At 35.6% G+C, this 24357-nt stretch overlaps 2 protein-coding genes across 3 annotated transcripts in view; both read left to right on the plus strand.

Annotated features, from left to right (window-relative positions):
- The first annotated feature begins 1104 nt into the window (after window positions 1-1104).
- On the plus strand, window positions 1105-16027 carry dnal1 (dynein, axonemal, light chain 1). The gene is made up of 8 exons (XM_088648854.1): window positions 1105-1179; window positions 1414-1452; window positions 2862-2971; window positions 3934-3989; window positions 4824-4879; window positions 5266-5392; window positions 10487-10627; window positions 14590-16027. Exons 1-8 carry the CDS (start codon window positions 1120-1122, stop codon window positions 14637-14639), a joined length of 639 nt encoding a protein of 212 aa, XP_088504980.1. The 5' UTR covers window positions 1105-1119; the 3' UTR covers window positions 14640-16027.
- Window positions 16028-23677: 7650 nt separating this feature from the next.
- tedc1 (tubulin epsilon and delta complex 1) overlaps window positions 23678-24357 on the plus strand; it is a 61519-nt gene continuing 60839 nt past the window's right edge. The window contains exon 1 of one of the 2 annotated variants that reach the window (XM_088648855.1): window positions 23678-24038. In XM_088648855.1, coding sequence (XP_088504981.1) covers window positions 23907-24038 — 132 coding nt within the window. In that variant the 5' untranslated portion in view covers window positions 23678-23906. The remainder of the gene's footprint in view (window positions 24039-24357) is intronic. The other variant, XM_088648856.1, reaches the window with a different exon arrangement.

Below are 24357 nucleotides of genomic sequence, written 5' to 3' on the forward strand. Positions count from 1 at the left end.
TCGTATACTGTATGTTTCTGTCAAACGACTGCATTGCTGCATATGAAGAAATGATGTTTTTGTGTGTGTGTGTGTGGTGGGGGGGCATCTACGTTTTATATCCTTCTTTACAAATGTAGCATCAGTCACTGGGCTGTTAACATTAGAGGTATCTATGGAGGTTTGAGGTTTAACTGCTCTTTATTTTTTAGTTAGCTTTTGTTGATCAATTAATGTTCACTTAGCGACCACAAACATTTAGTATGGCTGAACGATTCTGTTTACTACACAATTTTGGAATGGGTTGATACATAAGTTCCTTGAAAACGTATTGCATATATTTTAACTTTTGCATACAGACATAGTACAGTTACTATGAAAGAAGCACATTTTTTTAGTTTGTCTTTCTAGTTGCAGCCTTGACTTTTGACCTTATTAAAGTGGCAGTGAATGTCATAACTTGCTCTAGGACTAACAATTGTGGTCTCTTAAGTGGGACTCCTTGTCAAATTGTTAGTGTTGTCTGGAAATGAAATGCCAGCATACTTTTGATATTGAACATGCTCAGATATTACAGCACTTTACAATGAAAGGCCTCTTTGTCCACCACTAGGTGCACTGAATCACTTGCTGATGTCTCTCAGTAACCAGAACAACATGTTGTTTACTAGGTAGACAATTTGAGACACCATCTAGAGAAATCTCAGAAAGTTGACTCATGTCCTTAATAATGCGTAATATGTGAATTTCAGTAGACGTCCATCTTTAGTTTTAATCTTTATTTGTTCACTTTTTAATTTTAAGATTTCAGTTATTTCTAATGATATTCTGTTTTGAACCTCATTAATCACTGTGGTCTGTAATGTTGTGAATCTCTTTACCAGCTATTTTTTTCTTTGTGGCAAGCCAGACAGGAAAAGTACCATTCGCTGAAAGGGAGATACAGCCTACTGTACTTCTCCCATTGACAATCTTACAGATTCATGAGTGCTCATGAAGTCTGAGTTTTTTTTACTGATATCATAGCTGACAGCAGCCTACACAACTCTGGCAGTGCCTAGCTATTGTTTTCCATTGTAATGTGAGGACTCCTGGCCACAGCACATTAATGACAGGGCACATGACTGACCTACTGTAGTAATGTATGGTTTGCAGAGGGTTCAGCCTGCTTTACTAAGAATTCCTGATGTTATAAACATTGTAAGTATTGAATAAAAAGTGTTTTCTTTTGATTTGGGGGCATGCTTTTCAATATACCATATACTGTAATGTATGATGCATACGGGTACATTCTAATTTCCACACTACAGTTGAGGTTTTTTAGTGAACTTTATTATCAAAATTTTTGGAAGCAGAAGCTTAGAAACATCTCAAGGAAAAAGTGATTATTCTTGTACTTATTCACCAAACTTATTCATTTTTTCTCTTTTTAAGGCCAAGGCAACAACAATAAAAGAAGCACTCGTAAAGTGGGTAAGTGAAGTGGTGAAGCATATCCCTTATCAAGGACTGTACTATGTATTTTCTTTTTATTGTTAAGTGTAATGGAGTGTATGTTGTATTAATAAACAGGTGATAGATGTAATACAGATTTTAACTGAGGAACTGGTGATGATTTGCTAATTTTCACATGTGTGATTAATTATTATACATAAATAATAATTTGCAAAATACAAAAATCTACATCTGTGGAGTTCACTGAATTAAATTTCTTCTGAAAACTATATTGTAGAACTTCCAGTATTGACACTCATTGCACCATTTTTTCTTAGCCTCCCATCTCTCACGTGAAAATTCCTCCCATTTCCTACAGTATATAGAATACTTCCCCCCACATGATACAAAAATCTACATAGGTAGGAAAGTAGAACACATCTGAAGAGTGGATGTTTTGAGCTGCATTTGCAATTAGAGACATTTTTCATTTATTGGTACCACTGTATAATAACAATATCATTGAATGTGACAGATGCATTTGTCTTGTGTGATTTGCACGTATACAAGGTATTTAATAAAAAGAAAAAATCCAACCATAAGGTACTTTTGTTCTTACTCAGTCTTATTCTGCAAGTCCTAATTTTCTGTAAGTAGTCCCTTTTTGTTTTGTTTTTTTTTTGCTGTTTTTTTCTTGTTCCTGCTTGTTAAAAAAGGTGTTTGAGAAGAATAAGTGCTGGAGAGTGTTGTCTTCAAGGTGCTTTTCAGCTCGATTTTGAGGCATGGTTTTGAAATAATCTGAAGTGATAATAGCAAGAAAATCTGATTCACTGTTTATAATGCCAAAAATACACCCTGGAGAGAGAAAAACTTTTTTAACATTTATTTACTGTTTTAGAGTAAAAAGAGCTACAGTATATATTTTAAAGTATATATTTCCTATATATATATAAGTCCTTAGATTAACAGATGCTAAACCTGTGACATTTTAAGGAAAAAGCCCAAATGCAAATGGCTTCATTCACTGTCCTAATACTAAGTGATGACCAGCGAATTTTCTTTGTTTTCCAGCACAAAATGAAAAGGTTAAATTCCGTGCATACTTTACAGTGGTGTTTCATGGTGTTTCAATTATGACTTCAATTATGGCATAGTGGTCATTCCTTTGTATTGCACACGCAGTGTTCTGAGTGACATCACTCGTTCTCGAAGTGGGCCTGAATGTGCCTTCTCCAGACTTCTCCCAGATTTTTTTTTAAATGATTGCAAATTGACTTCCTGATTATTAAACAGATTAAGCACAGATGATTAATTTGAATAAGGATTATTCTGTTTAATTAAATGCATATTGTATTCATTTTTTCATTTTTTTATATAGTGCTTTGTAATTGTTAAAGAACAAATCCCAAACTTGTGGCCAAACTGTAAGTTTCTTTTCTCTTAAACAGGAGGAGAAAGCAGGTGAAAAAGTAGGAGAAGCAACGGCAGTGAAACTGTATGGACAGATCCCTCCCATTGAAAAGATGGATGCCTCATTATCGACTTTGGTAAACTGCGAGTGAGTATACTGTATGATCAGTTTCTCAGAACAGATCTAGTTGCCTTAGCCTAATGTTTCACGTTGCTCAAGCACTATGTGTTCACCTGGGTTTCAGTTGTTGATCACTATGGCACAACTAGTCATTTTCTGGCCAGCCAGTCACCTAGGCTAGACTATCCAGAGCAGGCAGTGACTAAATGGAATACTTTGTATTCAATTCATTTTGAGGGATTTGTAATGAAACAGATTTGTGTGAAGCCCTGAATTCTCCATTTAGTTTGACCTTTGATTTGTGGCTGGTACACTTTTATTTCATGAATGTTCTATAACATGGTGTGCCTCTTGAAAATGAGCTATGTAAAAGAACTACAAGCATGCACTTTATTGCTTTCTCAGTCCACCAAAATAGTATTGAATAATGATGAGTACCACGTAATTGTATTTTCTTTGTAACTCTTATTTTCTACTAATCCTCACCAAGAAATGACAAAGTTAGTTACAATCACTTTTCATTTGAGTGCACATTCAAGGTATTGCATGTTATTTTACCTTATACGTAAACGCATACAGTGGTAGAGTTGTAAGTGATTTGTATTTGTGGTCATGTATCAGTCAGGTTATTGCAGCATAATTGTCTCCTGAAATGACACTTAAGTAACAAAATTGTTCGTTCTGTTTAGGTACGGTTTTCTTGTATTTAAATAGCTAGAAAAATGTAAGAGACAGTGACGGTTGCAATTTCTAGAACATTTGTCCATGACATCTCCGCATAAACTTCTATGCGGAATTATTATAATTTTATTATATATAAGCAGTAATATATATAATTCCCTTGCCAAATGTGACCTTTTAACATTTCTCTAATAAAATTCCTGTTTTATTATGCTTTCAAGGAAAAAATGTGATTGTTTATATAAAAATGTAAAAAGGTTACCGTAGGTCAAAATATTCATATTTTCTTTGATTTTCACTTAATACAGGAAATTATCACTGTCAACAAACTGCATTGAAAAAATAGCCAATCTCAATGGACTAAGTAAGTATAAACTGTGCAAAAAGTAATATCCATCTACCATACATGTCAGCATCACTGATTATGCAATGAAATAAATCTTTCCTTACTTAAGATCAAAATAACCCGTATTTAATGACATACAGTACAGTGGTTTCTGCTAAGGGAAGCTCCCATGCCATTAGCCCAAAACATAACGTCCAATTCCCACATTTAAATGAACTGTAAAGCTTTTCTGCTTTTGATGAGCTCTGTTGTACATGAAGCATCCACTGTTTTTACTTAATTATTAGCTTTGAGCACATAAAATGAATGTGTACTTAAACACATAAGTATGTTGTTTTATTTCTGTTATACAGTGATAAGCACGTCATAGAGAATATACATTTCACAACCTGTTTCAGGGTAGCTTTTGAAAATTAGTATGTTATATTGATTCCTGGTTTTAACTGATGCTGTCTTCTGAAAGAACACTAATGGTAGTAATTAAGCAGTTAAGTGAAAAATATCAAACTGTAATGCTACATCTGTTTTGTTATTAGTTTACTTCACTGAGCAGGTCAAGTGAGGGTAGTAGTAAATATTGTTTTGGACTTTTGGACATTCTGTATTTTATTTGACCAAAATCATTGTTCTTAAAGCAAATGTTTTAACTTTTTTTTAATGAATGTGATGATTAGGTACTTAAATAAGGTTTCTGTCATAGATAATCTATGACAGTCTTGGACATTCTTTAGTAAGTAACTTCTTGGATATGTCCTAAAATAAATGTATTTAAGCAGTTATTTTGTAGAATTGGATATAGATGATTTAATGCATACCTACTGGTTGTTTACACTTTGCTTTTTTCTCTCCTAGAAAATCTACGAATATTATCATTGGGGCGGAACAATATAAAGAATTTAAATGGACTGGTAATTTTTTTTTCTGGTAATTTGATTGTATCAATTAACAGTTAACATTGAAAAAGCAAGGGCAGATAATTAAAAAAAACTGTGTGTATTGATCCTTTATATAATGTTTTCTGTGTCATGCAGTATTGGATACTTAATTGGGTGTTTTATTATGTTCTTGTTTTTTGTATGCATTAAATATCAAACCAGACATTAATGTGTGAGGCTGCATTAGATATATCCTTATGGAACAAAAGTGAAAGTAAGCAGGAGTTAACCCATCCTGATACTTGATACTTGTATCAGAATATTGACTGGCATCATGTAGATAGTCATCAGGAATTTGATAGTCATTGTTTTCAGCAGTCACTAATCCTTCTATTTCACATTTCTGTTCTTCCCTGCAGGAAGCAGTAGGTGATACCCTGGAGGAACTCTGGATTTCCTACAATTTGATAGAGAAACTGAAAGGCATTCATGTGATGAAGAAGTTGAGGGTCCTGTACATGTCCAATAACCTTGTGAAAGAATGGGGTAGGCCAGTAAATAGTTGTCTCCATGCTCGATTAGATTTTAATTTGCAATTTAAATGTTTAGATTTAAATGTTTTATATTTTTCATTTTTACACCCACTGAATTTGAAATCTCCAGTTAGTTCTTTATGTCCCTGCTCACAGCAGTGGTATTTGAACAAAAGAGCTCAACCTATTCTTGGAGTAAATTACTTTTCTGGTTGAGTTTGCCGAGTTATAAGTGACCCCTGTAAAATTTTATAGTTGATCTTCAAGCCTCCAGATTTTTGGGTCCAGAAAACAATTTAAAAAGTCAGATTATTAATTCAAACAAGGGCTCAGTAAAGTTTATCAAGTGAGAGCACAAGTAGTATGAAGAAGAAACTGGGATGGGAGAACCCAGACTAATCAAGGCAAAGACAAGCAGTCAATAAACTAAAAGGAATCAATTAATTTCCTTTAGTATACTGAAATAATAGAAAAGAGCAATAAGTCCAAAATGTCACATTTTTTCAATGTGAAATGGCTACCATAGAAGCATAAATTGGTAGTTTAGAGTTACAAATCCGTTGTTAACTTTTACTACGCTGGGCAAACGTTCCAAGGTCAAATTCTTCCAGCACGGGGGTACCTTTAAAGCGGAGACGACGGCACCGAAAATTTTTGGCGCGCCCTCTCTTTAAAGCCCTGGCCAAATACGAAGACAGTACGTACAGTTATAATTCAAACGGAATTAAAAACTACACATCCCAGTTACCATGTTGGTGCTTGTGATCATTGCGTTTAACCAACGAAACAGGGCAAAAAATCAGTCACATGACTTTGGGGCAGAGTTTCGAAAGCTTAACCTATCAGCAACAAAGCGAAATTTACACGATAGGCTACCTCAAACTGTCAGTTACACGACTGTGTATGTCGCTTAAGCCACTCCTATTTGGCATTTTAGTTATGGAGGCGAGAAGACGCCCCCCCCCCCCTCTCTGGGTGTCTGATTTGCCGCCATGTTTAACCGTCCGTGTCCGAATCGCAGTAGCTACGCGTACGAAATAAAGTTCATCCCAGCTACAAAACATATCTATTTTTGTGGTAAGAGGGCGCAAAACATCAGTATTTACTGCTATTAATTACTGTACTATTTATAGTTGAAATCTGAGCCTAGATATAAAGTTAGATATAAAGTTAAAATCTCGACAAAGCAATGTAGGAAATATAGAGAAAATAAATCCTTTCTGACATCTAAAATCAGTTTCGATCAAGGTCTCTAAAACGAACAAGAAAAAGAGGATTTTTGGAGGGCAATTACGCTGTGTTTATATAGGATAAGTGATCTATGAGCAATCTAATTTCTTGTTTGTTTAAAACAGTGAAATGTCAGCTGCAAAAGATCGCTCCAGAAACAGCACTCTCTCTGCCTGTCATAGACGTTCAGGAAAGGCTGAATGAAGTCATGTCAAGAAAAATAATTCGGTGATCAATAATAACAGTTGTAGGACAAGAAACAAAAGATAATGAAAACTTAAGCTTTTTTAGGCTAAAACTCAAGTTCATTCTACAAATTAAGGCAAATGAAAATTCAGGATGTTAAAGTGCTAGAGGTGTAAAAAATACAAAAATGCACATGAGTAAAAAGTTTTAGAAATGGAGCAGGTGTTGCTTTGAAATAAGCAAACAGAAAAACAGCCATGACTATAGTGCAGAAGAGGGATGCATGAACATGTACATCAATTTCCCTTCATGATCAATAAAGTCTTATCTATAAACATGAAACAGAGTGAGGAATCAGAAAATTAGCATGCATAAAAAACAGCAATTCTGTCAATAAGCCCTAAATGAATTAATAGCAACCATGGTTTCATGGAGGGCTTCTCAGATAGTTGGGCATTCAGGTAGATTGCCAGGTGAAAGGATTTGTAAACATACTTTGTTAAAGCAAGTCAGTTTTTTCCGCAACACATAAAAGACATTTTTCCAAAGTTTAGCCTTTGTCACTAATGAAACCACTAAATAAAGACATAAATATAGAAATATTAAGATTTTTTTTATTCAATGTTGGTAGCAGGATGAACTGTGCTAAGTGTATATTTTGTCGCAGAGTTGCTGCAAGATGTTAACAGTGAAAAAAGGTATTTAGAAATGAGTTATTTCAAGAAGAAAATTTTCAGAATAATTGCAAATCTAGCAGGATAGAGAAAGCACAGAAAACAGGCAGTTAGATTGATCAGATTAGTATGAAAAGTTATTTAGCAAAGGGAATGAGAAGAGCGACAAACTAGTATACTTTAGAACTTTTTATCTGAACCAGGGAAAACTGATCATGTTTCTCTATAACAATAATAAAAAACTTTATTTTATATATCACCTTTAAAAGTGGCATCTCAAAGCAATACAGTAGATATAAAAACAGATAAAAGGACCACAGATTACAAAGTAAATATATATAAGAAAGACAAGCAGTTAGAGGTGCTACCAAAATTAGAAAATGAAGCAGATACAGACACTAAGTCTTCTGAAAAGAAAGGTTCTGAGGTTAGATTTAAATGCACTCAGGGTTTGTGACTGATATCACTGGGAATACAAATTGAGAGCTCTGGGGTGCAGCTAGTGAAGACCCTGTCACCCACAGAATGTAGATGTTCTTGAGGACAGCTAGAAGACCAGAGTCAGACGGACAAAGGTGGGGAGTAGACAGATAATAAGCCATATACTGTAGGTACTGAATGAGGATGAGGATTTTGAAGTTGACTCGAAACCTGATAGGTAACCAATGCAAGGACTTGAAAACAGGTGTAATGCATCCCTGATAGGATTCTCGCTGTCATATTCTGAACATATTGAAGATTGCTCAGTGTGGATTTAATTTCCCCAGTGAACAGGATGTGCATTTAATAATTCTAGAAAAAAAAGCCTTTCTTGATTTCTCTAGTTCTAAGTTTCTCTAGTTCCCTTTAAAATAAACTATTATTCCACAATGCAGAGTATTACATGGACAGTATTTACACATGATATTTGTGATTTAAAGAAATGAACACAAGCAGCTTTTGGAGATTTAAGTGTTGGCTGAGTTATTGCAGGATAAAAAACTAGAGATGTTGGTAAGAAAAAGATAATTTTGGGATAGCTGAGGAATACACTGATAACAAGAACACTTCCTAATGGGGTTAGGCATACTTTTGATGAAGATGATGAAGTTAACAGACTGTATGTTTACATAGATACTGAAATGAGGATTGTATTTTAGATTTTGTGTAGTTGCTAGCATTGAACTGTGTGTTGGATGCACATGAATTGAAGGAATGGGCAAACATAGCTGATGCGGATCCACAGAGCCAGCATATTAAGATGTTTATAATTAGAGGCAATTTGTTTAAATAACTAGGTATGGATACTGATGTGCAAGAGAGGTGGAAAGGCTGTTTCCTTAAGCCAGCACTATAAAATATTTTATTCTCAGTGAGATGCTGCCATTTCATAGTGGGTTTCTAACACTGTGTATAGTTCCATCCACACAGTGCCTTTACTTCCATCCATTTCTAATCTCTTTATCCAGTACAGAGGATTTGGAGCCTATCCCAGTAAGCAACACACACACCAGGGCCAGTTTTCCCATAAACCGATTAACTTACCAGTATGTTTTGGAGTGCGGGAGTCATATCACACATATGGAGAAAAACCATGTAACCCAGAGAGAACATGCAAACCCCACACACACAGGATGGCAGGAATTGAACCTAGGACCCCAGTGCTCCAAGATAGCAATGCTAACCACTTTGCCACCATTATAAATGGATGGATATCTTAGTTATCTTTCTAGTTCACAGGTTTGCATGCATAATTTAATTTTGAAAGCCACTGAGACATCAGGTACTACTGTTGTATTTATGAAAAAGAAACAAAACAAAAAGCATACTAACAACTGTGCCATCCTACTCTTTAGTTAATACAATTTATTATTTATAAACAGTTAACATTGTTAGCAAAATATTTTGAATTATATTTAACCCTATTTTTTCTTTAGTTTTGTATTTAACGTATTATATGATAGTCAGATTTAATGTATATTTGAACAATGAAAATATATTTTTACAAGATGCGGGGGAAAGTGCAACAAATTATTACAGTGCTAAATTTAATATTGATTGCTAATAGTTTATGCTAACACCTAACTTTCTTAATTAGATGTATTTAAAACAGTGAACTAAGTGTAACATACCATTCAGAAATACAATCGAGAATAGTTTTGTGGTGTTTGTATGGATGAAACGTTTCTAAAATGTATAAAGTAACAAAATTAAAGACGATTAAAATCTGTAATCTTTCCACTTGTAATGTCATTAGACAGAACAAGAAGTTTCTGCTTTGTCTAAGGATGGTATCAAAAAGTAGTCTGAGTGGTGAGAAAGCTGTGCTTAATGATAATTAAGTGACTTAAAAGTAAAAAGAGATGGTTCATATTGCTTGATTAATTTTAAAAACTAAGTTATAAATGCAGACGCAATTGCTGCCATAAGCGCTCCAGGCAGCAGAACGTTCGTTCTGTACTGCTGAGCTCCGCGCCTCCTCCCTCTCTCAGTGCCGCGCCCCTCTCTGATGGAGCGCAGTGGGCGGTACGCTATTTTTAGAGCCTCTGATTGGGGGAAAAAAAGACCTGCTGATCAGTTTCACACACCAGGAAGAGAAAAGAATGGGATTTTTTCTCTTCGAAACGTGTGTTGTCTTTATGAAATTCGTTTAATTAAGAAGTAAAAACCTTACAGCGTACACAAAGATTCTGAGCTGATCACGAGGAAGAAAAATCACCCATTTTTCACGCATAAAAAGTGTTTTTTAACTCTCGAAACCTGTTTTTATGTTTTAAAGTCGTGCAATGTCTAAGTTAAGCAGGAACACATCATTATATCTCATTATTTATTTATTTTTAAAAAATTTAAAAAATCGTTTGCCCAGCCTACTTTTACTATTAAAATTGTAACGTAATTGGAATGTGACTTTGCAGTATAATGGGATTGGCTGAGAACTATGTTGTTCTCAGCCAATCCCATTATACCAAGACTTTAATCATATCCTGCCAATCACTTGCCTGTATCAGTAAATTATTCTTTACTGTATGTTATTTCAGGGGAGTTCATCAAGCTGGCAGATTTACCTGCTCTGGTGGATCTAGTGTTTGTAGGAAACCCCCTAGAAGAGAAATATTCTGCTGAAGGCAATTGGATAGAAGAGGCAACCAAGCGACTTCCTAAACTAAAGAAACTAGATGGTAAGTTTTAAGTAGTTACATTTTTAACTAAAAACAAAATCCATATTTAAACACCAGTGTCTCCAAAGAATGGAAAAATTGATTAACCTAGTTATAGTATATAGATATTTTAATAAATAAGCAGTCAATTATAGAACTGTCAAATAATGTAGAAAGTCACTGGTTTCAAGCTTAGCTTGACTGTGTAACTGTGTAACTGTTTTTGGTGGCACTGCAATGTGTTAGAGTGTGAACTTCAGTGCCCTCCATAAGTCTTCAAAATGGCTATTTTTTCTACATGTATATACTCAAGCAGTTTGTATTTGAGATGAAAAGATAAATAGGAGGCAAAATTACAGAATGTCACATTTTCTGTGTTTCTCTACATATATGCTTTTTTTTAACATTTTAGAATAATACCTAGTTTTGTGTTCCGTCCCCCTATTTTAGTAAGTATTGGGACAAATTAAATAACCAATTAAGTAAATTTAAGTAGAATAAAATGTATTTTACCAAAAATTTGGTTGCAGATCTTCTGCACAAAATAACTGCATCAAGCCTGTGGCCACTGACATCACCAAACTCTTGGTTTGTTCTTATGAGATGCTTTGCCAAGTATTTGCTGCAGCCATTTACAGTTGCTGTTTGTCTTGGGATTGTTTCTGACTTCAATTTCCTTCTTAGCAAGTGAAATGCATGCCCGATTGGATTTAATTCAGGAGATTAACTTGGCCAGTCTAAGGCTTTCCACTTTTTTCTCCCCGATGAACTCCTTCATCATTGATATGTCATTGTATTGCTACAGTACATGATGAATCACCAGCCAATGAGTCTGCAGGCATTTTCTTGTACATAGGCAGAAAAGATGTTTACAGTATGTACACTTTTGAAGTTATTCTGCTGCTACAATCATTAGTAACATCATCAATAAAGATGAGTCAGTTCCAGAAGCATCCATGCGTGTCCAAGCCTTGACTACCTCCCCATGTTTCACAGATGAAGTGGTATGCTTTGGATTATCTGCAGTTCCTTTCTCCACTTTCTTTCACCTTACCATCACTTTGGGAGAGGTTTATCTTTGTCTGAGCTCTCTCTAACACTTTGATGTAGAACTCTTCTAGTGGCTCATCACTGTACTTTTAATCAAATTGTAATCTGGCCCTTTTATTTTTGGTTAAAAAAAAACACCTCCTGATGGGAGGTTTGTGTCTTCATAATTCTGTTGTTGCAGTCTTCTGCAAACAGTAGATTGTGATATCTTCACCTCTGCACTGTGAGGGTTGCTGGTGATTTTAGCAACAGTTGTTTTAGACTTTTTCTTCACAGCATTGATACTTTTACCATGATCAACTGTTTTCCTCAACTGACCTAGTCATCGCCGATTGCCAAGTATACCAATGGTTTCTTTCTTTTTCAAGATATTCCAAATTATTGATTTTGCAATGCTATGCCCAGTTTCATGCTTATTTAATTCTTCTTTTCTTTCATCATCCAAATTGCTTGCTTTTCTTTCACAGACAGTTCTCTAGAGTCCATGTTGGTTTAAGTCTGCTGACTCCTAAGGCAGACTCCAAAGGGAAGAGCAAAGGTTCAATCCAACACTACACATTCACTGATCTTTTATGTGTACATAATCAATACAACAGGAAATTCCTGACCAATAAGGAACACCTGGCAGCTAAGTGTCCCAATACTTACTCTCATCTGATATGGGGGGATTGAACACAAAAAATCCTATTATTCTAAAATGGCACAACATGTAAGTTGTGACATCATCAATATCGCCAAACATCACTAATACTGTGGAAACATCACTAATATGTGGAAAACACTGGAGTGGAAATTTGGCGCATTCAGAGCACATAGCAGCTATGTATACATGCACCATTACATTTCTAGCCAAGATAAGATTTGACTTATCTTATCAATTAATTGTGGTAATTAATTGTGGAAAGAAAACCAAATGCTTCTTCGTACCTTAAGCATTGAGATTTTCTATCCCTAGTTTACTATATCTTACTATGTCAGTAAAGTTGTTCTTAAACGCTCAGAAGCAAAAACATTACAAATGAGATGGTTGTTGTAAGTGTATGATCCACTGGGCACTAACAAAGTCATTAACAAAATCTACATGATGCCAGTCAATTTCTTGATTAAGAGAATACCACTATAAAATATATAGCTCTTCACCATTCTCCTTGATAATTGGCCCTTTTCACTTCATATAATTTGTCCATAGAGGACATTATTAGAAAGAGAGTTAGTCAGAAGAGCATGTTGATTTGGCACTGCTGTAAAAGAGCAATATTTTGGCAGTATTGTACTACTACCCCAGGCAACATCACCAGACGGCAAGCACATTGGTTCCCATGTGTGAGCCTTACACTTCTGTCTTGATCCCACAAAATTAGTAAATTTATGCTGTGTTTCCTGGTGTGGGCTACTGGTCACATTCAGCATTCCAGTAGTACAATACAGGATCTGTGGTCAACAGTGGCCAGGTCCAATTTAAGCATGCTCCAGTAACATGACTCAAATGAATATGGATTCGAATGTGTGCTGTCTCATTTCTACAGAAACTTACATCTAAGTCATTTTTCATAGACAAGTGACTAAAATTTGAAGGAGTCCTTTTTTAATGATTGAAGATGCAGTAGTGGCACAGGGAATATCAGATCAAGTGTCATCTTTGGGGTCCTACTTAATCATGGAAATTGCAAATCCCAAACATCCAGCTGCTAACACAATATACAGCACTGTACCATGCAAATGGTACCTCTGCATGTTACAGATTCTCTGGAATACATTGAATAAATTTAAATATAAATAAATACATTTAAATTAAATATAGACATAAAAATGTGAAACAGCAAGCACAGGTGGACCGGGTTCTCCTTGTCTGAGTTAAGTATAATATTTTTCATAATACATTATAGCATAAATGAACACCTTCCACGTCCACTTCTGTTTGTACTTAACTTGATGATTGAAACCAAATTAATGTCTGGGTCTTTAATTTCAGTGAAACAAATTAATAGTGTTCATAATATGCTTTGGTGTGTGGTGGTATTTTTTGTTAGGTCTCTGAGACTATGTGACTCTGTTATCCAACCAGTGTACTGAAATTATGGTATTGAAAGCAATCCCAGAATACTTCTAATTAATTTCTGGACATGTAAGAAGTATTTCAGACTTTTTTTATTATTTTAAGTGGGTAGCACTTTATTTGAATTTGATTTTATGTACGTACAATATCATGACATTTTGACTGAACTGCTGATTGGTTTACCAGACAAATTTGTTTGACCTCAAGGATATGATCATGACTTGTTTAACTCACTTTTCATTCTTCTGATAACCTAGTTTAGCTCTTTGATTTTTGCCACATGCTGTATAAAAGAACTGCTGACAATATTGTTTAACCATAAAATAGACAATACAAACATTTGTATACCTTCTTAAACAATATATGTTAAAGTTATCTAAAACACAAGCAATGTTAAATACTTTTCTTAGCCAGAATTAGATCAATTTAATCAATAATGGTAATTATGGTTTAAAGATAATTGTGCTACTTGAAAAATAAATACCACAAAACTTCAGCCATAATCATACACAATTCTGAATGTTATTATACGGTGAAATGTAACCTCTGTTGAGGTGTTTTGCTAAACCTGTATGTCCACATTCAAGTAAAACATGACCAATAAATATCAGACTGCTTCCACTTTTATCAGTGATGAAAAACTAAGACTTGTTTTCAATGTTGGAGTATTGAGTTGTCCGTTTTCAGCAATGATGTAAAAATTGATAAAATGAAAGGGGCCAAAAATGGTTCAGTATTATAGTCAAGCACATTGATGGATAACCATGTGGCATGTGTTGAGTTTAGCAAACTGCTGAAGTGAAAAGGCTACATTAAATAAATTAGCTTGATCTGAACACCAATATGATTCCTCAACCAATATATTCATTCTCTTTAGGAAACCCAGTTATCAAACAGGATGAAGAGGAAGGAGATGGAGAAAGCTAATTAAAAGCCGTGGCTTAAAATCTTTTTTATGTTATTTTTAAAGTTTTTTTTATTATTTTTACAGTTTTTTTTAATTGTTATAGCACCAGTACACTTTCATTGGACACTCCATGACCAATTGGTATTTTTGCTATTTATAAAATATGTATATGGAATCAACCAACTGCACTAGAGGCCTGATTCAAGGACAAGGAACAAGCAAGTATTAACTATTTGGTGTTCTGTCAACTCTTAGCTAGTTCAGGAAGCATTAATTTAAAGAATGCACTGTTTTTTTCTGGTCACATAAGCACATTTAGCATAAACTGGATACACCAGTTTCAGTATCACTTTTGATTTACATGTCTGGATGCTGTAATCAGTGAATTTATAGAAATGGTTGCCTCTTACTTACTTGAACAAGATTCTCTTTCACAGCAATTTCATATGCACAGTAATCTACCATATGTTAGTTTTGATAAATGTGTTTAAATTAAAATATTGAGTTTCCAGTGACACTTCAAAACCCCAACATGTCCAGTTTGATTTAGTAGAGGCATATCATAAGCAAAATGTGGTTTGGGTCATGACTATTTTTTCCATTATTGGCTATTATAGGCTGCTCAAAACTACCTTTTATGTTTATGAAGACAGTTGGCAGGATCAATTTCTCCATGTTGTAGCAAGCCTGACTTTCACGGAGCCTAGTAGGGGTCAAATTTTAGTACATTGCTACAATGTGCTGACTGTATTATGCTTCTATCTTGAAGCTTGTGCTGGTTTAACCTAGTTAAAGGACAACCTCACTGTCCATCATTGGCATGTACAAATTGACTTAATGTGTACAACAGTGATCAAAGAACCTCTAAAGTGAATGAAAAAGGTGAATCACTTTGGAGTTTTACAGTGAATGCAGTCTCATCTTTTTTTTTTCTGTGAACATGTGTCAGGAATGACAAATGTAGCCCATGTTCAAAGCATGGTTGTCTGTTAAATGGGATGGAATGTACAACACATTTATGACATACTAAACACACTGTTCAATTCACATAAGTTTAATTCCTTCTTTTTCACCTTTTATTACAACTTATTAAGGAAGACCTTGGGGTGTTATCCTGCCTACTGTCAGTTAAATGGTGTTTCACTTTGGTGCACTGCATTAACAAATGTCTGAGAGCAAGAAAAAAAAGTTTATTTTGTGAAAGAAAAAAAATCTATAGAATTGTTTACTTGTTAGATTGAAGAAAATATTATTTATAAAGTGATTTTTACTGGCTTGTAATAAATTATTAGATGAAGTATTTGTATAAATAAATATACAAGTTGAATGGCTATGTAAATAACACAGGTTGGATTGCTAGAGTGATCTACAGTATGTTCTATGTTTACATTAAATGTTTTTAAATTAACATTGTTCTGTGTTGTTTTTTCCTTGCATTCTGTAAAAAATGCAGTAGGTTATGTCATTTCTACATAGATTTAACTTTAAATCATTATTAAGCAGCATTATTTAAACTTTTTTTCCTATACTGTTTACTGAAAAATAATCTTCAGAGGTGATAAATTTAGGTCCTTTAGTCCATAGGAGGTGTTGTGTAAACCAGTGATTTTTTGTATTCTGAATTAAAAGACTCCAAGGTAGAAGTGTATCTGAAATACTTTGTGTTGAATTTAGAATATAATTGTCAAATGCCAACTGTTTATGTTTGAGCCATAGGCACTACAATACAGTAGTTAAGTTAGTTAAGAATAAAATGCAAGAATGTAAGAAAACGTCTTAAATGCTTTTTGTCTGTGGATTATTATATAATACTGCTGTGTATCCAGTATCCATATAAGCCTGTATAAGTACAGCTGTTCATATATTTTGTATCAAACTTTGTTTGATAGCTGCAGGTAATATCAAAACATTATGTATTTTTAAACAGTTACTTTTTGTTATAGCTCTTATTTAAATTGCTTTCCCCAGATAATCACACTTTGGGCTCTTGGGCTGTTATACAAGATGAATTCTATAGGATGTATTGCTGACAGAATCTACACCATTTTTTTGTATGTCTGTAAATGAAAATCCACCCTTTGTTAAAAAGTTTGAAATATTTAGTTCCTTGTTTTGACTTACATACAGCAGCAGTTCATTAAACAGAGGTAGTACATACAGCTGTATAACAGGAGTCCTTTTCTTTTGATATTAGATTTATTCTCTCCATAGAATTACAATAACTACGCTATATTATTAAATATTCAATGTTAAAGATATTTCACATGCTGTTCATAGTTTTAATAAAGACTTTTCATTTTGTTAAAACACAAAACTTTTTAGTACTTGATGATTCTTTCAATCTCATTTCATGATACAATACATTGATTTTGTATTAGAACAATATTTTCTTGTTTTAATATTTAATATATTTATAATGATGTTAAATAAAATTTGTATTTAAACTTCTCCATCTGTCCATTTTCTAACTGTTTTATCTAATACATGGTTGTGTGGTAGTCAGATCCTGGCCCAGCAAGTAACAGGAGCAAGGCATTATAAACCCTGAAAAAGACATCAGTCCATCACAGAGCACTTATACTGTAGACACAAATACTCACACCAGGGCAAGTTTTTTTTCCACAGAAACCAATTACCCAGGTGAACCACAGCCTTTGACACCAGTATATCTTTAGACTGTGGGAAGAAACCAGAGCACCTCGAAGGAATCCCAAGCAACCAAGGACAGAACATACAAAATCAACACCGATAGCATACCAGTTGTGGAATTGAACCAAGGGCCTCAGCACTGTGAGGCAGACATGCTAACCACCGTGCCACTGTACAGCCTTTTAAACAGTCCCATTTTCAATAATATTTTGGCGCCCTGATTGATCAGTGTGTCTAAATTACCTTCCATATGTATGTGTGGTCCTGCAACAGCCTGGCATCTCATCCAGGGTGCAGTCCCTCTTTTTCCCTTGTGTCTGCCTCACCTTCTTTAAGGATAAGACACTAACCTGGAGAACAGATACACCTGGGGAGTTTATGTTCTCCCCATGTTTTTGTGATTTTCCTTTTACATACTGGTAGGTTAATTGGCTTCTGGAAAACAATGGCCTTGGTCTGAGTGGGTGTGAGTGTGTCTGTCTTTGTGTGCCCTATAATGGACTGGAGTATCCTGCCTTGCACTCTGTGCTTGCTGGAATATTTTAGATATATATATTTTAAAGCAGTCAGAAAATGGATGGATAGATTTTTTTCAATTAATATAATCCCCCTAAAATGTAATCCTGGTGTCAACCTTTATAATAATGTGTAACGCCAAAGGGAAAATTCTGTCGTTGACATACTGTTCTAAAATAGAGGTGCTATTAGGTGCTGCATTGTACTGTAGTGATAATGTCTTTTAGAAAATTGTAAGAGAGTAAAATGTATTTTTTTATGCAGAGAATAATTTCTCAAATTCTTCCTAGTTGAAATGTTTACTAATTTATCATGTTTGTCTTTTAAATTCCCTGACATAGACAACTTCAGTACTGCTTCATCATTTGTATTCCAATTACCTTTTTTTCAGTGTTGAACACATGTTCTTTCTTGCCTTAAGTTATAACAGAGCTCTATCTTCCTGTGCTTTTAACCTCCAGAAGAAAGGTTATCCCCACTACATCCTTCCTTCTAAATGAGGATCCATGTCAGGTTAATGTCTCAGTACTCGGTAAATTCTTTTTGAAATATTTACCATTTCAAAAAGAATTTGTTATTATTAAGTTCTTCTCCTGTGATAGCCATAATTGAGCACAGTCTGTTAGATAAGACACTCTTTTTGACTTTTACTCCTGGTGAGCCTGTGGAGAGCCTGCAGTCTCTGAACAATAAACTGCTTGTGCTTCAGCTCCCACTGTGCTGGCCCACTGATTCTATTTCATTTTCAAACTATTGCTTGACATTACAAAACAATGCCATCACAGACAACCTGAAACATTAAATTATCAAGCATTCAAAATGGGGACAAAAGAAATCAGAGAATTAATGTCAGTTCAAAATGTGTTTTCTGTCAGTCAGATTGACCTACAGGACTGGAGCTTGCAGGCACCAACAAAGTTAACTATTTAAGGATTGTAATATAAAAAGCAGATACTTTCAGAATCAGAATCACATTTATTTGCCAAGTACATTTCATGTACAAGGAAAGTACTCTGGTGTATTTGATGCTGCAAAAACATATACACAAACAAGACAACAGACATCATTAAGACAGTGCACTTATTGTATGACGGGGAATTCTGGTTAAGCAAAAAAGACATATCTAGAAAAGAAACTGTAACCTGTGTGGGAGGGGTCATCAGCAATCTTTCCTTCCCACTTGCTCTGGAACTGTACAAATTTCAAATGGAGGGCACATGACAGGCAATGACCCTCTTCACAAAATGAACAAAACACACTGCAGTTAGCCTTTGGAGCTTGGAGCTGACAGATTCTTTGCAAAACCAAACAGTTATAGAGGCAGTTATAATGCACTCAATAATATCTCTGTAAAACTGCTTTAGAATTGGTTTAGTGAAACTAATGTTTTTCAGTTGGGGCAAAAAGTACATTCTCTGTTGTTCTTTCTTTGTGATACTGGTGATATTCATGTTCCATTTAAGGATACTGGCAATCATAACTCATAAACTCATGGCAATCATAAAAGGACTTTACCACACTCACAGCCACATCTTTGTTTACCAGGGGGAGTGGTTTGGGGGAATCAACCACCATTTCTACTGTTTTAAGGGTATTAAACTCGGAGTGGTTTTTAGCACACAATGAAACCAAACCTAATACTTTGTAGAGCCACCTTTTGCTGCGATTACAGCTGCAAGTCGCTTGGGGTATGTCTCTATCAGTTTTGCACATCGAGAGACTGAAATTCTTGCCCATTCTTCCTTGCAAAACAGCTCGAGCTCAGTGAGGTTGGATGGAGAGCGTTTGTGAACAGCAGTTTTCAGCTCTTTCCACAGATTCTCGATTGGATTCAGGTCTGGACTTTGACTTGGCCATTCAAACACCTGGATACGTTTATTTGTGAACCATTCCTTTGTAGATTTTGCTGTATGTTTGGGATCATTGTCTTGTTGGAAGATAAATCTCCGTCCCAGTTTCAGGTCTTTTGCAGACTCCAACAGGTTTTCATCCAGAATGGTCCTGTATTTGGCTGCATCCATCTTCCCCTCAATTTTAACCATCTTCCCTGTCCCTGCTGAAGAAAAGCAGGCCCAAACCATGATGCTGCCACCACCATGTTTGACAGTGGGGATGGTGTGTTGAGGGTGATGAGCTGTGTTGCTTTTACGCCAAACATATCGTTTTGCATTGTGGCCAAAAAGTTCGATTTTGGTTTCATCTGACCAGAGCACCTTCTTCCACATGTTTGGGGTGTCTCCCAGGTGGCTTGTGGCAAACTTTAGACGAGATTTTTTATGGATATCTTTGAGAAATGGCTTTCTTCTTGCCACTCTTCCATAAAGGCCAGATTTGTGCAGTGTAAGACTGATTGTTGTCCTATGGACAGACTCTCCCACCTCAGCTGTAGTTCTCTGCAGTTCATCCAGAGTGATCATGGGCCTCTTGGCTGCATCTCTGATCAGTCTTTTCCTTGTCTGAGCTGAAAGTTTAGAGGGACGGCCAGGTCTTGGTAGATTTGCAGTGGTCTGATACTCCTTCCATTTCAAGATGATCGCTTGCACAGTGCTCCTTGGGATGTTTGAAGCTTGGGAAATCTTTTTGTATCCAAATCCGGCTTTAAACTTCTCCACAACAGTATTACGGACCTGCCTGGGGTGTTCCTTGGTCCTCATGATGCTCTCTGCGCTTTCAACAGAACCTTGAGACTATCACAGAGCAGGTGCATTTATACAGAGACTTGATTACACACAGGTGGATTCTATTTATCACCATCAGTCATTTAGGACAACATTGGATCATTCAGAGATCCTCGCTGAACTTCTGGAGTGAGTTTGCTGCACTGAAAGTAAAGGGGCCGAATAATTTTGCACGCCCCACTTTTCATTTTTTTATTAGTTAAAAAAGTTTCAAAAATCCAATAGATTTCGTTCCACTTCACAATTGTGTCCCACTTGTTGGTGATTCTTCACATAAAATAAAAAATTTATATCTTTATGTTTGAAGCCTGAAATGTGGCAAAAGGTTGAAAAGTTCAAGGGGGCCGAATACTTTCGCAAGGCACTGTAAATGCTTAGCCACACCTGGTGACTTCTATCTGTGAAAGGATCAAAATCCACTGGCAGATGGAACATTTAATTACATTTAATACTATCATTCTGGAATGATAGTATTAAATGCAGAACTACAATCTTTGCATACACACCTGTGGATTCTAAGTGTTGAAAAATGTCATGAAGATCCATTTAACGGCATCATCCACTGACCTGTTTATATGTGTGCTTATATACACACTGTAGAAAATTGAGCTGTGAAATAGTTTTGAGATAACAAAGTATCATAAATTTGAAAGTCTTCATTATGAAGCAGTAAGAGCAATTGATCTATAGTCATTAAGACAAGCGATTTTGTCCTTCTTTGGTACAGTAACAATAGTGGAGGATTTAAAGCAGGCAGGATGTTACAGTGTGAATGGCTAAATATATCAGTGAACACCTCTGAGGTCTGCATAATGTCTCGATGTAGCAGAAGAGTCCAAGTCTAACTTCTTTCCTGCAGTTCTGTCTTGCAAAGAGCTTTTGAATTTCCCATTCTTTGATTATTAGAGAAGGCTGGAGAGGAGAGGGGCAGCTTGAGAACTCAATGTGTGCTACTCGTGGCTGAAAGGAAGAGGGAAGAAATGAGGGCAATGAGGTAGTAGAAATTGATGAGGTAATCAGAATGCAGGGGCTATGATCATTGTTAAAGAGCCTCTGTTTTTCCAAACCTCAGTAAAACCTACTCAGTCTATCTGGCAGAGACTAGTTAGCCATAACATTGGGAGGTTTCTTTTTATAATTTGTGATGATCTGAAGGCTCCTCCAAAGAGCAGTGGGGTTATTTTCTAACCACTGTTCTAATTTATTCCTATATTGGACTTTTGTATGTTTAATTACTTTGCTGAGTTGACATAGCTCTTCTGTAGTTCTCACTGTCTCCATTCCTATAAACCTGTTATTTTATTGTGTGCAGGTTTCGTAGCGCTTTAGTAAACCATGACTTACTGTATCAATATTGCACCTGACAAAAAAGATTTAGAGACAGAGACTAGTTAGCCATAACATTGGGAGGTTTCTTTTATATAATTTGTGATGATCTGAAGGCTCCTCCAAAGAGCAGTGGGGTTATTTTCTAACCACTGTTCTAATTTATTCCTATATTGGACTTTTGTATGTTTAATTACTTTGCTGAGTTGACATACAGTAGCTTCTGTAGTTCTCACTGTCTCCATTCCTATAAACCTGTTATTGTATTGTGTGCAGGTTTCTTAGCATTTTAGTAAACCATGACTTACCGTATCAATATTGCACCTGACAAGATTTAGATGGAGTACAAGTGTTCTGACTGAATCTCATATAAGAACTGACCACATTAATATATCCATCAATGCTGTCACTTCCCTTTGTCACTTTGAAACTTTAACAAGAGCTCTTTCTGTGCTATGCCAAGAATGAAAGTTTAATTGTGATGACTCAGAAAGCTCTTTAATGGCAAGGTAATCACTCAGCTCTACAGATCTAGACTTACCAAAAATAGCGATCTTGAAATGGGCCTATAATTACCTTTTATGCCAGGATCAAGATGAGGTGCCTTCAGTGGAACTTGGAGCTGTAGCTTGTTTAACAACAGATGATACTCTCTAAGATCAATGATCAATTTGTCATTTTTATTAGACAAGACATAATTGCAGAAAGGCAGGAGTATGGCAGAGGATAAGGATCAAAGGAGTCCAAGGAGCAAAAGACACAGGACTAGAAGTAATCAGAAGTAATTTGCACAAATATATGTAAGGAAGCATCACTATAAAGAGCAGTGTCTTTTAAGAGTGGATTTCTGTAGCAATGACCAAATGTCACAGAATTCTAGAAATGCATTATTTTGTTCAGTGAAGTTAGGAACAGGATGCAAATAGTTCAAGATGAAATAACCAGTTTCTCAGTGTAGAATTGATGCCTATTATTATCACAACTGTCTTTCATCATCTTTTATCATCAGATTTAGCTGTGTGGAAATCATTTAAGCTTTTTCAATTCTGAGTTCTCATCCCATGTGTGAATACCAGTCACTGGTACACGCTAAAAGGGAACTCTAAAAGTGAACAAAAAGGAAGATAAATGAGTATTCAAGAAATACAAAGTCTGTAGATAAACATAAGCTATTTTACAAACTGAAAGTACAGGAAATTAAGAAGTGACAATGGAAATGTGATTACAACATAGGAATAAATTAAGGCATAACTGCTACCATTATCAGAAAAATGCCAGGGCATATTTTTGTGTTAAGACAAAGGAACATAAAACATCTTGATTATCCTGTCAATGTGTTTGTTAGTAATCTGTTGATCTCTGTTATAAGAGATTATTATTATAACACGCTGTGTTTGTCTTGCCTTTAAAGCCATAGGTTATGTAGGTTCCAGCTTTCTGAACACTTTCAGGTGCAATCTCGTGTTTTGTACTTTGGCAGCACAACTGAGCAGAGTATGACCAGTCTGTAAAATATATGCATTACATGATTTTCAAATGACCTCACGTGATTTGATTATTTTATGCTGATAAACCAATAATAAGGGTTAATTGCTTAGCCCTGGCTGATAAGTTTGACATTTTACAGCACTGTGTAGCCGTTAGAATTTGTGTTGGGAAGGTCGTAAGTTGTAAATCTAAGCACCTTTTATACCCTTGAGTTAAGTACTGTATTTCATTTAAATTGTAAATTTGGGAATTTTTAGAATTCAACATTTAAAAAAGCAGGACCATGATCCGAGCAAGGTATTGACTTTCTTAAATCCTCACCCTGCGGTGTACAGAAAAGAACGTTGATAAAATGTTACCAAATTGCAAATAAAAAACAGTACAATTACAAAACAGAAGACGAAAAGCCAAGACAGGGGGCGCGCTAGGGAAATCAACAGTTTTATGTTCGAGGTTGACTGCTCTGTTTTGTCTTGTCTTTTTGCTTCTTTCATTATACGGAAGTTTTACACAGCAGTACCATGACAACGGTGCGTGATCGTTGTGCTACCGGGAAAATTAAACTCTCTTTTAACAACTGAGAAGTTTTGGTGATTATACATTTATTGGTAGATGTTGCAATAAACGAACATGCAACGCGAACGAAACGTGAATATGAAGGAGGTGATAGGATCGCTTTGCAACTTGCTGTCCAGACTGGGAGTCGACTCTGTTCCCAGCCCGGAGGCCTTCAGACGGGCCAAATTCGGCAAGGCGGACGGGGTGAGAGATCGTACCCGTGTTGTACAGTTTCACTGCAGCTATATTATATTATCAAATCCTAGCACAGGGTGTAAAGGCAGTTTTTCCTGCCTTTACACCCAAGAGTAGTGTAGCTACAGTATATTTAAACAGGATAGAGGCAGGTACTGCTAATAATCCTTCTATAATGACCTTACTCAACCTGCTTAAAAGGGGGAAAAAGCTCTTGTTCACCATTCTTATGACCCTAATTGAGCCATAATCTCAATTTAATGCTGGTATTGTACTTCAGCATTTACCTTTTTCTACATCAGGGTGTTAACATCGTTCGACAGAGTCA

Source organism: Lepisosteus platostomus, chromosome 10 (genome assembly GCF_059453375.1).
Source record: "Lepisosteus platostomus isolate fLepPlt1 chromosome 10, fLepPlt1.hap1, whole genome shotgun sequence".
Lineage (NCBI taxonomy): Eukaryota > Metazoa > Chordata > Actinopteri > Semionotiformes > Lepisosteidae > Lepisosteus > Lepisosteus platostomus.